Consider the following 18,158-nt stretch of genomic DNA (forward strand, 5'->3'; position numbering starts at 1 on the left):
TGAATATGAGCTCTCTGTGATGCCATTGGCTGTGGTTTGCTTTCAAGTATTCAGGGAGACCACTAAGACACACTTAAATCCAAATGAGCTTGTCCAGTTGTTTCTGGGACTAAGATCTACTCCAATCTATCGTTTAGCATCAGTTCTGTGTGCCATGCAGCATTATTAGCAACATATACTGTATGACTCCGTTCGTAACGCAACTGTACTGCCTTCATCATATGACATCACTTTTATATTGATGGGCCAAGTGGAACCAAGTAATTTTATTGGTGGATAAAGCTTTGAATTTATCGATAAAGGTGGTTGTTTTGAAGAGCTTTTTCGATTGCATAGCTCAAAGATTTCTGATTTTTTTTTCTGTTCATCAAAAAATCCAGAAAAAGCTATGGCAGATACCACAAAAATATGAAGCAGCACAACGGACTTCAACATTGATAATAGTGATAAATGTTTCTTAAGCAGAAAATTAGCATAACAGAATTATTTCTGAAGGATCTTGTGTCACAAAAGACGAGTAATGATGCTGAAAATTCAGCTTTGCATCATAGGAATGAATTACATTTTACAATGTATTACAATATAAAATGGTCATTTTAAAGAGCCACACAGATGGGAAATAAAAAATTACCTGTATTACAGTGTATGATGTAGCTGTCCATCAGTGTAAACAATGTACAAAGTAATTAAACCAAAAAGTACACGATTTATAAAGTTATTGGCTTCTAAAGTAAGGAGTCGACTCTGAATCACTGAAACGAGTCGTTATAGATTTCAAATCTTTTGCCCATCTCTATGTACGTCACTAGGAACACTTTGCACTTTGTCTGCGCTGATCTTCATTTACAAACACGTCATTAAAATGAAGTGTAACTCCGTGAATACTCAGCGAAGAGACATGAGAGAGATATCTATAGAAAGCTTAACATGTCTACTTTAAAACTAAACAAGTGATGCCAAAAATATCACAGATATTCTGTGATAAAGTAATCCATATGGAAACAACGTTTTTCACGTCTCCCTTCATTATATTTAATGTGACCACGCCCCCGCGCTGAACGTGCTATTCAGATTCAAACTGAAGCGCGCGGCCACACAGAAGAAAAAGCAGCGAGACTGTTCTTCAGGTTTTTTATTTTACTGTTTGCTTTGCGATGAGAGGAATAAGACATAATTAATTCACCCCAAAAAGATTGCTAACGCATTATTTACTGTGAAGTTGTGTGCGGAACAACCAATCAAAACTGACTATCTCAGTTGACCAATCAGAACACAGTATGCTACCGAAAGGTGGGGTTTAAGGAAACTGAATCTTTGGAACAGTTTCGCGCGAACCGTTTGGGGATCTCTGAGAATTGAGGTAATTTTAAAATGATATTTTAACAAAATGACAATGTTTTTTAACCTTGGATGGATTTAAACCTGTTGTACAGGATTTATAAACAGAATTTTCATCTTACTGGCTCTTTAAATTGTAAAAATATTTCACGATATTACAGGTTTTACTGTATTTTTAATCAATAATAAAAATTAGTCCGTTTCATACATCATACAATAAGAAAAGCATTATGAATTTATTCATACGACAAAACTCGGGGCTTATGTAAGTCTCATAAACCAAGTCTAATTCAAACTGCTAATGGGTTTGAAGCGGTTTCCTGAGTCTTTTTGACTCTGATCTGTATGAATCTGAATTGATTTATATATCAGTTGTTTGTGAATCATGCATCACAGCTAGTGTTATGTTCATTATTGTGTGCAGGAAACACTATTGTGCATGACAAAATGTTAATAGATTTGAAATTATTGTTGCACATTTTTAATTTTTGACACTTTCACAACCATTTTGGTCACAACTCGTCTTGTGAACTACAAAAAAAAAAGTAGCTTTTGATGAAGACGTTCATCTAATGCTCTCGTCTTATACAACACAACACAACTGTTCATGTTGTGTAAATGAGTCTCGTAGCTTATGTAAAGAAATGCTATTCTTTCCAGCATCAAAATCTCTCCAGCTTCACCACCCACCCTTGAGAGCACACTCACAATCTTGATGTATTTTGCAATCATTTAAACGCAGTGTTATATAACACTGCTTTTACTCATCTTGGAAAAGCTTTTCCTGGTCAGGGAATAATCTCCAAGTATCCATAGACGTTCAGCATAACTTTGTTAATACGGTGCTGCACTATATTAGGAGAGACGAAGAGATATATAAAGTTATGGTAGAAATAGTATGACTAGTATGCTATTCCAAAATCAGGCAGCAGACAATGTCACAGTTTTGACCTCTGACCTCAAAATGCACATGCAAACGCATTTGTCTTTTCTGTTGCTGTGGCTACATATTGTCAGCGGTTGTGTTGGCCCAGGTCTTTGTTTGTGGGCTGAAATTTTCAGTCATGTATGGGAAACGCCAGACAGCAAATAAAACAAAACAGGGCTTTCCAACTAAACCATGCAGCACAAATCTAATATCTGCACGGCCTGTGAACAGTGTGGCACAAGCCACTGGAATATGGGTTTGTTGACCGAATTGAACAGCGCTGCATGAATCAGAGTCATGCACTGCATGATCCATTTGAATTCAGCACTGTTTCAGACCTCAATGCAAACCCCAAATTTAGCTGTAACAATGTTAATCATTGGAAACAAGGCCAACAGAAGAAAGCAGTGCGATGCACATACTTAAAGGCCTTTCAATCCACACATTTACTGTAATAACACAATTTCAGATTTCAGTTTAGGAATCTAAAGAACCTTTTCCACTATGAAGATTCCCTGGATGTTAAAGGTTCTTCACGGAAACACCAGAAGTTGTCTTTGTTAACTAGGTGTTATGTTATCACTATTATTGTTGCTTGTGTATATTAATCTGCATGCATTTTCAAGTACTTCAGCCAGTCTTGAGGTTGAATATCATAAACCAATTAGCAGAGTGATTATTAACATGTGAATGAACTCCTGGCTGACATAGAAACACAGGCACACACACACATCTGACAACAGAGGAGAGTAAACTCTGAGAATAAGACAGAGCAGCAGAAAATATCTTACACTGAAAATGTTCCTGATGGGTGTGATAAATCAAGAGCTATTAAACTTTCTTGGCCCACAACCCAAATGAGACATTTTGTCTTTACTAAAACCATGCAAAATGCTTTCAGATAATTTCTCTGCACTGTTTCATTAAATAAATTGCGAAATATACATTGATTCTTAAAGAATTTGCTGCTGTTCTTTGAACACATAAAAAAAAAAATTGAACATGAATACTAATGATGCTAAAAAAAAAGGTTGGAACTGATAATACAGCCAGCTTGTACCAGAATGAAATATGGTTTTATATGATGTTCGGAGCTGTGTTTCCTGTTACTGTTACAGAATTATGCTTTGCTAACCATAGTTTCTGCCAAAAATATCATAGTTGCTACAGTTATTGCTCCTATAATAAAACTGTGGTAACTTGGGTTTTCACCACAACTGTCATCCAAAAATATATGGAAGGTTTTTGCCCAGCTAGAATGAATGTAATGTTTTTCTGTAGACCTAGTTACAATCATTGCAGAAACTGTGGTGTTTTGGTTGAAACTATGGTTACCCTGTGGTTGTGGGACGCTTGATAGAGTACATTTCTTTTGACTAAACAGTCCCAACACATACTTTTGTGAATAATTATTCCTACAGAACAGAATACATTTAGGAATGAATTTGAAGCAATGCATTTTCTCTTATTAATACACACTGTGCCTTCCCGTGTGTGTCTCTGCCCCCGTCCCACACACACATGTCATTTGCTTGGTTATTTTAACGTGCTCCAATCACCCAAATTCTGTCAGTCTAAATTTAGGATACCTACAGCTGTCCAGTTCTTTGTAATACTTAACATCCTGTGAAGCCAAAAGCTGCATGTTTGTAAGAAATGAATCCATCATTAAGATACTTTTAATGTTGAACTGTTGGAGGATGGACTACTGTGCTATGTATTCGTGACCCAATTCATGTTTATGCTCTTAATTATGGATTCTAGGTTGCAAACAGTTTGATGGAAAGCAATAAAAAGCAGTCAATTGCATATGAAGTATGAGCTATTTGTGTTTTTATTCTGATAGTATTATGTTTTTAGGTTTTTAGTAGCACTTTTGAACATTTTGCACATTGGTAAAGTATAATTTTCAATAAAATGTCCATTTCAAATTGAGATTAGAGTGACATTCCAATGAACAAATGGAGAAATGAGCATATCATTGTTAAATCCGCTTTTGCCCATGTAATATCCGTTGTTCTTTTACAGCTTTTAATTTTCCTGTAGTGGTGAGAGAGTTTGCTGTTTAATCCTGTGTGTGCTCTTGTCTGGACGGATGAGCTGGAGTTGTCTATTTCAAACAGCCCTAGTCAGGTGGCCTATTTTCAGATGTATTTTAAGGCTGTACATCCTGAGAGACATCATCCCCTGTCTGTTTCTGCCTCACTGAGAGTAGCCCCTGCTTCCTGCTTCTGAGGCTGTTGCTTAGGTGATTATAAGCAGGAATAGCACCCATATACTGCTATTTTTGTCGGCCTTTAAGGATGATGTCATGGGGCAGATTGTCAAACATTGTCTTTTTATGTAGGGAGACTTTCATAATGCATTATAAGCCATGAACAAAACCAACCAGAAACAAGGTGAATCATAACACCACAACACACAATATATTATTTAAAAAAATATACACACACACATATTTGTATTTGTTGATATTTTGATTTACCTTTCAGTTTTATATTTTCAGTTTGTATTTTATTTATAGTTACATTTTTAGTTTAGTAGTCATGCCTTCTTGCTATTTTTTTTAAATAGTTCTATAATTAATTCATAAATAAAATAAATTATTTCAAAGTTTAATCTGTCTAATATTTGATTTTAGCTTTATTTCAATAACCAAAACCTACTTTTAATAGTTTAAGTTTTTAAAATATTTGTATAATTAATTTTTGTTTTTGTAATTTTACTACTTTTTTCTCAAATAATGAAAACAAATTTAATCTAAAATTTATATTCAGTTTTATTTCAATATTTTATTACAATTACCAAAAAATATTAGTTTTTAGTTTTTGTAGTTAACAGAAATTCAGAGACAAAGTTTTTTTCCCCAAAAAACACACAAAGCCATGTGTCACACACAAGGCAGGGTTTTCTTCACTGGATACACATAATATGATAAGGGGAAAATATATAATAATATACATTGAGGTGGCAGAGCTAGTTACTGAATTCAGTGCAATACAATAGTTTCTGTTAGTCTGGTAGCTCTGTTTTTTTGTTTTTTTCTTAGTGAGAATTAGATTGACTTGTTGCCAAAATAAAGCATGGTACTATGTGAGTGTGACAGACTAACAGAAGAGAGCATGATTTCAGCAAAAACTGCTGGCAAGTGAGCTATAACTTTGAGTCAGCTAATGGCAGCTCTCTGTTTTCTTGGCTCTGGTGAATGGCATCTTAAGGTGAAATGTAGCCTCTTACACAACTGCACTGTAGGGGAGCTGTTGCTGTGGGAATGTTGACTGGACTGTCACCAGCAGGTGTAAGTGTGTGTGTGTGTGTGTGTGTGTGTGTGTGTGTGTGTGTGTTTGTAAGCTTGGCGTCAAGGTAACAGAACTGCTTGTCTGCCACCAGAAGCTTTTTTGTTTTTTCCTAAAAATGTTGCCAGCAATCAGCTCTTTCACTCTATTACGTCTTATCTCTCTATATGAATGAATTAGGCCAGTATATGAATGCAGGACTGTCATATAGCCTTCACAATATTAAGAGCAGTTTTATTGAGGACAATATTTGCTTCTTAAGGCACATTTCAGTTTATAAGACATTTATCTTTAGATTTTAGTTGACAGTGTATGTTAAGGGGAAATTAAACTAAAAAATTGTCCCCAGGTCGTGTCAACACTGTTAAAATTATATTTTCCATTTATTAACAATAAAATATGTTTTTTGTTTGTTAGGATGTTTGAAATCCTACAAAAATGTACCTTAACAACTCAAATGGTATTAGTTTGAAAATGACACTTTCAGTTAATTACACCTACAGCTTCTATAATAGCTGCAGATTGTACTACAGTTATGGCAGATGGTAATGTAAAAACTGTTTCATACAGCTGAGTTATGGAGTTGCTGAAGTGATTTCTTCACTTTCAGGAATTAACTTCTGACTCTGGTCCACAGTAATATTGAGTATGTTGGTGCAGGCAGATGAACATTTGTCTGAAAAACAGCTTGCCTCTAATTTATGTGTGTGTGTGTGTGTGTGTGTGTGTGTGTGTGCGCTCATCTAATGAAGAGAGTGTGTGATTCTGAGAGAGTGAATGTGTCTGCATGTGTGAAAATCACTATGAGTAGCTGTGTCCTAAATCAAATCTCATTCCCTATATAGTGCACTATAATTGCTGTGTTTGTGTTTTTGTAGAATATTGTTTTCCCTGTATAATTAACTTTTTTCTTCAGCATAAAATTTGGTATAAAACTGCTGTTTAAACGTTGTAATGCTTTAAAAGAAATCTCTTTTATGCATTTATTTGATAAAAAATATAGTCAATCCAATAATTAGAGATGCACCGATTGCAATTTGGCTGATTTAATTTTTTTTTTTTTAAGTTTGACCTACCAATACCATTTTCTGTTGATTCTGATTTAATTTATAAGAACTATTATTAACATTATACAAACCAAAATTTTTTTCAATGCAACAAGTTACAGATGTTCTCTCACTTAAACAACTCTCAAAATAAAGTGCTCTGTGACTGGAAAGCGGTAGAAATAACAGTTAACTGAAAATGAGTTGCTGTATTTAACAAAACGGATGTCATTTCCCACTATGTTTATAAATGATCCATTCCCCCTAATCTTATTAAATGCGTCATCTTTCTCATGAAATTCTTACATTGTTCCAATGAATTCAGTTAGAATAACCAGAAACTGTAGTGTTGTAATCATTCAAATGAAGTCAGAATCAACACCTCTCCACTGCAAGAAAAACAGAAGCTGCATCTGGAGTGGGATCAAATGTATTTTGGGGTCAGGGGTGCCCAAACTCAGTCCCAGAGGGCTGGGGTCATGCAGAGTTTAGATCCATCCCCAATTAGACACACCTGAACCAGCTAATCAAGCTCTTACTAACCATTCTAGAAACCTCCAGATGGATGTGTTGAGGCAGGTTGAAGCTAAACTCTGCAGGACATTGGCCCTCAAGGACCGAGTTTGGGCACCCCTGATTTTGATGATCTAAAATAATGATAGTGCATATTTTATGTTGATACCTATGCAACATACCAGTGTTCTAAGAATCTTTAATAGTTTTGGACCAGCACCCAGTCCAGTTGCATATGCAAAATACCATGCTCGAAGACAAAGAGCTGTAAAAACAAGTCCCTTTAACAATTCCTGATCTTGTTACATGCTCTATTGCACTAGTACTGTAAGAAAGTTATTTTCTATGGCCATGAAAATATAATTACTTTGTGTAAATAATTACAAATTATTCCGAATGTCGGTGGGATGAACTGATTAGTTGATGGTAATATTGATTCTACTAGTTACTACTGGCAGCCGATGCAGCTTAAATAATTGTAATCAATTATAATTCATTGTAATTATTTGTATACATTTCCCTTTTGAGCTAATTTGCTATCTGTTAATACCAGAAATGGATGCCTTGCCCCCTCCAGCCAGTGACATCATTCTTCAAATGCCGCTTTCATGGCAAGGAGCTCTCGATTGGCTACAACATAGGTCTGTTCAGCGGCTGAGAGTTTGTGAGAGAAGTAGTCACATGGGAAAAGCTTAGGAGGATTACCATGACGTTGGGAGAGATTGGCGCCAATGCCGGTGTTAGATGCATCTACTTCTACCACAAAAGGTATGTTAGGGTCAGGATGATGCAGAATGGGTGCAGGGGTGAAGCGGTTCTTCAATCCTTTGAAAGCTTGAAAAGCACCAGTAGACCAGCGAAGGTTAGTATTCCTTCACTTTACCATTGAGGTGAGTTGAGCAGTTTGTTTAGTTCCTGATAGATCTTCTGTAAAAGCTAGCAAATCCCAAGAAACATTGTAGTTCCTTCCCTGAGGCCAGTTGAGAACCACTTGTACTTTGCTCTCGCCTATAGACACCCCTTCGGGACTGATGATGTCACCAAGAATGGAGATTAAAGCTTGATGGAATTCACATTTTTCTGCCTTAACATACAGTTGGTGTTCGATGAGACACTTTAAAACCACCTGGACCTGCTTGACGTGCTTCTCTAAAGTGTTAGCGTAGATCAAGGTATCATCAATGTATATGATTAGGCACTGGTTCAAAGTCTCTCTGAATATGTTGCTTATGAAGGACTGGAACATGCATGGACGGACTATTGGACAGCCTGATCTAGATCCAGATCTAGCTTGGTGAAAACATTGCAGTTCTGAGCTGCTTCAATACTGCTGGAACCAGGGGCAATGGATATCGGAAATTGTACGTCATTTCATTTAAGCCTCGATAATCAATAAACGGATGAAGGCCACCATCCTTATTTCCCCTGAAGAAGAATCTGCTCTTGGTGAAGTGGATGGATGGATGAATGAAACCCTTGGCTAGCTCTTCTTCAAAATGTGTTTTCAATGCTTCAGCCTCAGGTTCAGACAAGGGAAAGATTCTTCCTCTGCTGAATGGTGCCAGGTCGCAGTTCTATGGCACAGTCACTGGGTCCTTTCGGGGGTAGTTTTGAAGCTTTGGTTTTACTAAAGGCTTCAAGCAGATTGCAATACTCTGAAGGTATATGTGCGGCTGAGTTGGCATTTAGACAAGCAGTTGGGCATGATCTGTTTCTTACGCCAAGAGATTTGTAGATTATGGTCGTGTAGCCTGGGTAAGCCAAGGATGATCGGGTTGTGTGGAGAATGAATGAAGAATAACCAAATTATTTCAGTGTGTAAGGCTCCGACTTGCAGAATGAGTTCATTAGTAGTGTACAGTATCTGTCCGGTCCCTAGAGTTTTGTCTGGCCAGAGGAGCACAAGCCCCCTGACTGAGCCTGTTTTTTTTTTTTTAAGACAGGTATTCTTATTAAAAAAAATCTAAATTTGCTGAAAGTTTACTAACCTTTAAGCCATTGAAAATCTAAAAGAATGTATTTTTCCAGAGGAACAGATTTTGAGAAATGTAGCATTATGTCACTTGCCCACCAATGTATCCTGTGCAGTGAATGGGTGCCGTCAGAATGAGAGTCCAAACAGCTGATAAAAACATCACAATAATCCACAAGTGATCCACATGACTCAAGTCCAACAGTTAACATCTCGTGAAAGAAGTATATTTCTATTGAATCCATCAAGTTATTAACTTTGAACTGTTGATTCCACTCTTAATGTCCAATATCCATACTATTGCTTACTCCAGTAAAAAAAGATGTCTCATCTGATTTAGGAGAGAATTATGCAAAGATAAGAATCAGAATAAGAATCAGAATCAGAAAGAACTTTATTGCCAAGTATGCTTACGCATACAAGGAATTTGTTTTAGTGACATAAGCTTCCAGTACACAGAGACAACAACACAAAAAATAAAAAAATAAATACAAAAATTTACAAACTGGCAAATAAATAAGTGTATAAACAATTGTGCTATAAATGATAATGGAATAGGATTGAGTGAGATGCAGGAATGTTCTAGGATGGAGGGTTAACAAATAAATATAAGGATATTGCACGTTTATAAGCATCAAAGTATATTTACAAGTGAAAACAGTCCAGTTCTAAACTAATATATTGGTAGATTTTGCCATGAAACAGGAGATGGAATTTTTCCACTAGGAAGCATTCTTATGGATTATAGACGTGTGTGTTGCCCAGAAGCAATTGTTTAAAGCTAAAGCATCTTAATGATGGATTTGTTTATATCAAACAAACAGTTTTTCACTTCACAATGTGTTTTTTGATGAACTGGAGTGCTGTGGATTATTGTGATGTTTTTATCATCTGTTTGGACTCTTATTCTGATGGCACCCATTCACTGCATAGGATAGTGATGCGATGCTAAATTTCTCTAAATCTTTTCCGATGAGGAAACAAACTCCTCTTGGATGACCTGAGGGTGAGTACATTTTCAGCAAATTGGCAATTTTTGGTGAACTTCCTTTAAAAGTATTGTGTGACTTCCTTTCTAAGCAGCAGTTGAAGGACAATGGACAATGAGTGACCTCGTACTGATGTACAGGTCAGCTGTTTCCTGCTCTGAGTTTAGGGGGTAACAGGTTTATGGGTAATTGTGTGTGTGCTTGCAGGTTTCTTCTTCATTCCAAAGTGCTTGCATTATTGAAACTAATCTTTGTTAATCTCAACTACTTGGTCATGTACTTGGCCTCTAGGCAATAGAGAGCCTTTTTCTTACACATACACGCTTGTTTAAACGTGTTAAGTAAGGACAGGTTATGTAATACTAGTTGAGTACTTGTGCATGTTAAATGCACACACACACACACTACCCACAGTTTACTGTATATAATCACTCACACTTACAGAAAAGCACACATATATACATAGTTATACCCACGTACATACATACATACATATTTATATATTTGGACACACACACACACACACACACACACACACACACACACAGAGAGACTCACTGTGCCTTTTGAATGTGTTAAGTATTAGCCTAATAACTACCAGATTTTGGTATGAAAGAAGAGTAGAGTTTCAGAGCTCTTTTGTGAAACCCTTGTTGTCTTATTTAGTTTTTAAACTTTTAAAGAGCGTTAGATGTGAGAGCACACATACATATTATAAAAAGGAAATATCATAACAGATTAAAACATGAAGAGTTAAGCTTTAAATACTCTCTAAACAAATAGAAAGCATCTGTTTGGTTTGCATTTAGATCATTAAATCATAGTGTAAAACTGTAGCTTTAGAAGGGGCATTGGTCTCTGAAATCATTACATTCAAACTGCTTCAGTCACATTACTACTCTCTTACCTCTTCATTAAAACATTTTCTGTTATTTTTCTTACTGATGATGATGCTTTTGCTTTTCTGTTTGCTTGACAGGCAGCGACAGGAAGAAGTTTTGGCGATAAGGATTTCAGAAGCGGCCTTGAGAACGGCATTCTGCTCTGCGAGTGAGTTTTCCACACACACACACACATCATTTACATTTAGGATTTTTTTGTGTTAAAGAGGACAAATAAAAGCCTAATTCTGATCGCTACCATTCAAATGTTTGGGATCTTCTTAAATCTCCTGTGCTCACCAAGGATGCATTTATTTTTTACAGTTTATTCCTGTACAATTTCTATATATAAAAATGTATTCCTGTAATGCAAAGCTGAATTTTCAGCATCATTCCTCTAGTCTTCAGTGTCACATGATCCTTCAGAAATCATTCTAATGTGCTGATTTGCTGCTCAAGAAACATTTCTGATTATAATCAGTGTTGAAAATCATGAAACATTTTTGCAGAATTCTTAAAAAAACAGAAAGTTTGCATCAATGTGATTTTTTTTTTTGCAACAATGTAAGTCTGTGCCATCAATAAGTTGTTGAATTTAATGCAATTAATAGAAGTATTAATTTCTTTATTTGCGGCATTTCTTTAATATATCTTGCTGACCCCAAATTTGTGACCAGTAGTATTTTTTTTGTTTTTTTAACAATTTTTTATTTTTTGGTCCAAACTGTGATGAATGAAAAAATAAAAGAATGAAAAAAAAGAGAAAATAAATCATAAAAATGAGATGATGTTATATCAACCAGCATATTATGGTTCCAGCATATTTAGCAATGTCTCTCTCTTTCTCTCATCATGTGACTTATTAGGTTGCTGAGTTCAATCAAACCAGGCCTTGTGAAAAAGATCAACAGACTTCCAGCACCCATAGCAGGACTGGTGAGTGTGGTTAGTGTGTGTTTGTGTCGTTCTGTGCCTGTTTGTGTCAGGCCAGTCTCAGCACTGCTGTCTCGGAACAAATCCAGGACTGTCCCAATTTGTGTGTGTATCTGTGTGTGTGGTAGCTATTTTATGTTTGTGCCATAAAGATATCTGATACATACAGCCCCTAATAGGAGAATTAAAGTTATAGCTCAAAAGCAATGTTTTCAGAACTTTAATTAGATACAAAAAGGTTTTTTTTTTACATCACAGCATTTTTTGCATATCTTTAGATGCTTGTTTTGATCACATGCAGCTCATCACACATTGCCTGTAATTGTCACACACAGCAGGCAGCAGGTGCATAATATGTGTCTTTCCTCTCATCAGGATAATCTGACCATGTTTCTGAGAGGATGCGAAGAGCTGGGATTGAAGGGATCACAGCTGTTCGATCCTGGAGACCTGCAGGATACTTCGATACGAGCGAACTTAACGTATGTGTGCGCTTGTGCATGTGTGAACAGAGAGACTGATTATGTGCAGAAAATGAATGGGATGAATCATGGGTTATTTTGGTGGCTCTAGAAGATCTTGCCTTTCAGTTATTCACAGCTGCTCATCTTGTTCTTCTGAGTGTGTAGATTTAAAGAAGTTTTAGCTTAAGTAGCTACATTTTTATTTTAATTGGTTATTTGAATTGTTTAATGAAAATATAAGCTTAGACAACAGTTTTTGGGAGAATTTTGGTAAATCCACTTTCAAGGAGATACAAGATGTTTACAATATTAAGATGTAACATTCAGCAAGGGTTTTTACTCAAGCAAAAGTTAGTTTACGTTGACAGTATATTTCAAATAAATGCTGTTCTTTTAAACTTTATTTTTATTAAAGAATCCTGATTTTTTTTATCACAGTTTCTAGAAAAATACTAAGCAGCACAACTGATTTCTACATTGATAATTATCCAAAATGTTTTTTGAGCACCAATTCTGCATTTTAGAATAACTTCTGATGGATCATGTGACACTGACGACTGGGGTAATGATGCTTAAAATTCAGCTTTGTTCACACAAATAAATTGCATTTTAAAATAAATTAAAATACAAAAAATTAAAGTTTTTGCTGCATTTCTAAACAAATAAATGCAGCCTGGGTGAACGAGCATAAGATACCAATCTTACCGACCCCAAAGTTTTGAATGATATTATATCTCTGTTGATTAGATGGTAAACAGCTGTTCTCTCTCTCTCTCTCTCTCTCTTTGTAGGGGCTCTGACTGTAATAGAAAGCTGAAGAATGTAAGTAAACTGAAACTTTATATGTCAATTAGTGTTTGATTTACATGTTTGCTGATTTATTTCTGTTTTTATTCTCTCCTGTGTTTTTATCTTTAATGATTAGGTGCTCATAACCATATACTGGCTTGGTAAAGCTGCTAACAGCTGTGCAATGTATAACGGCCCCACTCTCGACCTGAAAGAGTTTGAGGGGCTTCTTTCCATGATGCGAAAGGTAAATCAACTCTTACCAAGAACACTTAACCTTTGAAGCAGCTTGATAAATTAAATAATTCCTAAGCTTTTATGTTTTGAATTCTTTTTTTCTATTTGGTGTGTGTGTGCAGGAGTGTGTAAATGAAGAGTTAGAGTCCCCCAAGCGCAGTATAAGGGACAGCGGTTACATCGACAGCTGCGAATCGGAGCGTTCTGATTCGCTGTCGCCTCCGAGGCACGGTCGTGAAGATTCGTTTGACAGTCTCGACGAATCGTTTGGCTCACGATCACAGAACACACCCTCACCAGACACAGTCATTCGCTGCAACAGTGATGGTATGACCTTCTCTTCTATTTATTTGCTTTTGTCATCATGCTAGTTAAGTCAGTGGTCATGAAATATTGTCTATAATTGTGAAATAATACATCATATAATTTAACTATATTTTTTATCAAATAAATGCAGCCTTGGTGAGCATAAGAGACTCATTTGATGGCAGTGGGTATATATATATTATTTTTTACTGTATGTGACACTGAATTGTCATTGCACTGAAAATATAAACCTTTTTTACATGATCCCTATTTCTTATGCACACACACACACACACACACACACACACACACTTACTTCCATGAAAAGAGCAGCTGTGTGTAAAAATACACTCAGCACACAATCAGGAACTCTGGACTCAATGAAAGGATTAATACATTCCCACATATGTGCAGTGTGTGTGTGTGTGTGTGTGCAAGAGTGCAGCTGTTGGACTGGACAGACGTTCACACACTCATATGAGCTGCATCTGATTACTGAGTCCAGACATGGACGGACTAAAACCAGGGACCGAAAAAAAACATTAAAGCTCTAGAAGCTTTTAAGCCATAAATTATATCTCTCTGTGTGTATGATTTTATGCATAAGAATTTTTAACTGTTCTTGTTAATTGCTGTGTCAAACAACGTTTTTCTTAAAGCCAACAAGTTTATTTATGATTAAGGTGAAAATAAAATAAAATAAAGAAAATACATTAATGGACATTTTTAAAAAGGTTTCTCCTGAAATAATTTTAGAATCTTTGTCATATAGTAAGTTGAAATACTATATATTCGTTATTGCTTTTTTTTGTTGTATTTTTACTTTTTAAGACACAATTGTCAAATTATTGTAAACATTATTTTGAAAAGATGAATTGTTTTGGCCGTGAATATAGTCATTGCTTCTGACATGACGTAAAAAATTACGATAATAATAAAATAATAAAATAATTAAAAAAAACGTTTTCATTTTATAATAAAATTAAATTAAATAAAAAAACACTTGACAGCTTTATTAGGCTCTGCAATATTAGATTATTAATGTGAAAATGAAGGAATAATACGATGACTCTTGCTGATTAATGCAATGTCAGACATACAACTATTTACTAAAGAAAAAATGTGTTGCAACTTGCATCCTTTACCTTAGTACGACATTTATACAATTAAAATAAAAATCTAATATTTATAGTATAACACTTCACTTATTTCAAGTATCTGAATTCCTTTAATGTCATTGCTAAATAAAACAGACTGTGTGGAAGTACTAGAGCAAGAAGCTTTTGGCATGTCGATCTGAGCAAAAACTGCATCAAATAAATGCATGTATAATATTCTGTTGCTAATCCTGATGTAATATGTTTAGACAAGCTTTAAATATATTTACACTCAAATACATGTACTAAGCTTTCATTCGTGTCGGCCCTGATTTGGATGGTGGTCAGATGGCGGTAAGAAACCCAACAGGCAATGGATGAAATATAAATGCCGGATCCGTCTGTAAACACCTAAAAATATGAAATACTAATACCAAATGCCAATACGTTTAGACAAGAATGAATAACAATACGTTTTTTTTTTTCAATACGTCATTCTGACAGACTCTGAAGGTGATGCTGGTCAAAGGAAGTTGCCAGATGTGCGCAAGGATGACATGTCTGCCCGTCGCGTGTCCTTCAAAGAGCCTCGCGCAGCTCTACCCTTTAATCAGTATCTGCCGAACAAAAGCAACCAAACCAACTACATTCCTGCCCCCCTGAGGAAGAGGAGGAGTGAGAGAGAGGAAGACTGGAGGAGCCTGAGCAACTCAACATCTCCTGTAGGAGGAGAAAGACCTCTCAGGTAATCACAGCCGCCTTGATAAACAGTAAGTGTTTGGTTTGTTTGGTTTCTCAGGTGGTTGCTGGAAATCCCTCAATGTGGCTGAGACGCATCATACATCTAAACAAAAATCATTACACACAAGCATCCTCTGTTTTCATCTGTCAGAGTTTGTTTGATTCATTCTGTATTATCCGCGTGTTGGTGAGAGCTGTGAAATTCCCATTGCTCCCCACAGACAAGAGCGTGTAGAAGTATTAAAAGAGGGGGCCGTCGAATCTCGCAGCCTTGCGCTCCAGAAAAATTTCACCTGGGCGGATGAGAAAGGGGTAGAGCTTGAGGAGGCAGAGCTTAAGAAAATGAGGAAGCTGGAAAAGGCGGGAATTAAAGTATTACCTGCCTCTGTGCGATACAAAAGGTCAGCGGTTGAATGCATGTGTATGAAGCGACTAAAAATGCTAACTGGTTGTGTGTAGGGCCTGGTAGATCTAACCCCAGGTTGATTTGTTGGGGGTGACCTTGTGTACTTTTGCTTTGGATTTGTGCTGCTGAGAAATGTTTAATCTACATCATGGCATGGAGTGACACAGTTGTGATTGAGCTTTAGTCTTTGTAGCTTAGCTAATGTTTTGAGTTGATGTCAGCTTGTGAATTAATTGGAGGACTACTCTGAATCTGGGATTGGTTGAAATGAGGAGTGTGTGTTGTATTGGGTTGAGCATATTATGCTAGTTATGCTAATTTGACTTATTCTAAAGTCCTGATGTCTGCATCACCTCCTGATATGGAAGGACTAACGTCTCTTCATTATAGAGTGCAACAGTTGGGTTAGAAAAAGTAGAAATCCCATCTGTTTTCTCCACAGGGAAGTTGATTTTGAACAAAAACGTTTGAAGACAGACCTAATTATGGTTTTGTTGAAGCCACCAGTCTACAAAATTTTAATTTGTTTTTTAATAGTCCTTAAAATTCCTGGTGAAAAACTACATTACCCATGATTTTACAGAGAAATCTCTACCAGTCAGAGAACCGTGACGAAAAATGTGTTTAAAAACTCTTAAACACATCTCTTGAAGCGCTACAAATAAAGTGGAGTCAGTTTACCTGCGCTCTCAAGCAACTTAAATATTTGGATGCATTAAATTTATATTTCGCAATAAACCATATATAGCAATATATGCAAAATGTTAATAATTGTAACTAAATAAGATGTATCATGAAAATGGCATGTTGTTCTTTATTTAGTACTGTCTTGAATAAGCTATTTCACATAACAGATGTTTATATAAGCTCCACAAGACAAAATAATAACTACATTTATAAAAATGATTGCGTTCAAAAGTTTACATACCCTTAAATCAGTTATTATTTTGTCTTGTTGAGTATATATAAACACATGTTGTGTGAAATAGCTTATTCAGGACAGTACTAACTAACATGTCATTTCATGATTGCTCTTTTTTTGTTAAAATTATGAACATATTTGCATATTCTGCAACTTATGAGCACAACTATATATAATAAATATCTTTAAATCAATAGTTTTACATTCCTTATTTTTTAATTATGTTATTATGTCCTTATGGAAAAAAATAATGGGAAAAACTACTTGCGGAAAAACAAAGCGCTGTTGCACTCTATTTTTCAAAAAATATATTCAAATTTTGTCATGGCAAATTTTCTCCTCAGTCCATTTGTGAATCCTGTGGAGGCCAGTAAAGCCAAACCACCCTCACCGGACATCATTCTCCGACGTGACAATGAGTTCATGCGGGCCGCCGCTCCACATCAGTGGGACTCAAATGAGGAAGATGAGGATGAAGAAGCAGAACGGAAGGTTCCAGATGTCCAAAAAGATGATCTTGCTTCTCGCAGAGCACGCATGAATCAATTTAAACCCAGTGTGGCGCATCACTTCCTGCCAGGCTCTTGTAGCGGGAAGGACCGAGAAAAATGGGAGGGAATCAGGCTGGCATCCCAACATGCTGTGTTGGAGAGGATGGAGAAGATGGCACAGGAGAAAAGAAGGTGTGCTTGTGACAGAGAGTGATGGTGTCTCATGCTTAGGGACTAGTTATGTTGGCTATACAAATCTAACTTGAAGTTATTGGGCAAATTTGGGTCAGAGTTTCCTTATAGGCCATATTTACACTTCAAATAATCCAATTCAGATTTTTTTTCCTCCCAATCTATTGCTAACGATTTAAGATTCCTACTTAAATTTGAATGACTTGACACATTACTTCAGCCTGGTATGCTTTGTTTTTTTTGAACTGATATGGCTTTTGATTTTTTGGTTCATCTTTCCAACCAGAACACTTCAGCCACTGCCTATCAACCACTTAGAACACTCACTGCTTAACTACCATAATTCTGTCACATCAACTCTTTGAATTTTAGCATGGTAATATACATGGCAATGTTATTGGAGTTTGGTTGAATAGATGTGCTACGCTGCTGCTGCAGCAGAGCAAATACATATAGACTTACTACTGCTAAGACATCCACAGGTATGCTGCTGTGAGCATGTAAGAAATACTGCTGCTGCACGTATAACACACATGAAACTCCTCCGTAGCAGATCTATACAGGTGGAGCTGGGGAAGGTGGAGGGCATTAGCCAAGTATTTTAACATTGAGCAGCA

General features: G+C 36.2%; 1 protein-coding gene across 1 annotated transcript in view; it reads left to right on the top strand.

The window, feature by feature from the left end:
• The window catches only part of LOC113107329 (mediator of DNA damage checkpoint protein 1-like), a 198,893-nt gene that overhangs the window by 3,662 nt on the left and 177,073 nt on the right, over positions 1 to 18,158 (top strand). The window contains exons 2-10 of the mRNA XM_026269756.1: positions 11,062 to 11,132; positions 11,830 to 11,899; positions 12,272 to 12,378; positions 13,152 to 13,182; positions 13,286 to 13,396; positions 13,509 to 13,713; positions 15,294 to 15,534; positions 15,752 to 15,931; positions 17,203 to 17,541. Of these exons, the coding sequence (XP_026125541.1) occupies positions 11,062 to 11,132; positions 11,830 to 11,899; positions 12,272 to 12,378; positions 13,152 to 13,182; positions 13,286 to 13,396; positions 13,509 to 13,713; positions 15,294 to 15,534; positions 15,752 to 15,931; positions 17,203 to 17,541 (1,355 nt within the window). The remainder of the gene's footprint in view (positions 1 to 11,061; positions 11,133 to 11,829; positions 11,900 to 12,271; positions 12,379 to 13,151; positions 13,183 to 13,285; positions 13,397 to 13,508; positions 13,714 to 15,293; positions 15,535 to 15,751; positions 15,932 to 17,202; positions 17,542 to 18,158) is intronic.

This window comes from Carassius auratus, chromosome 1 (genome assembly GCF_003368295.1).
Source record: "Carassius auratus strain Wakin chromosome 1, ASM336829v1, whole genome shotgun sequence".
In the NCBI taxonomy this organism is placed as follows: Eukaryota; Metazoa; Chordata; class Actinopteri; order Cypriniformes; family Cyprinidae; genus Carassius; species Carassius auratus.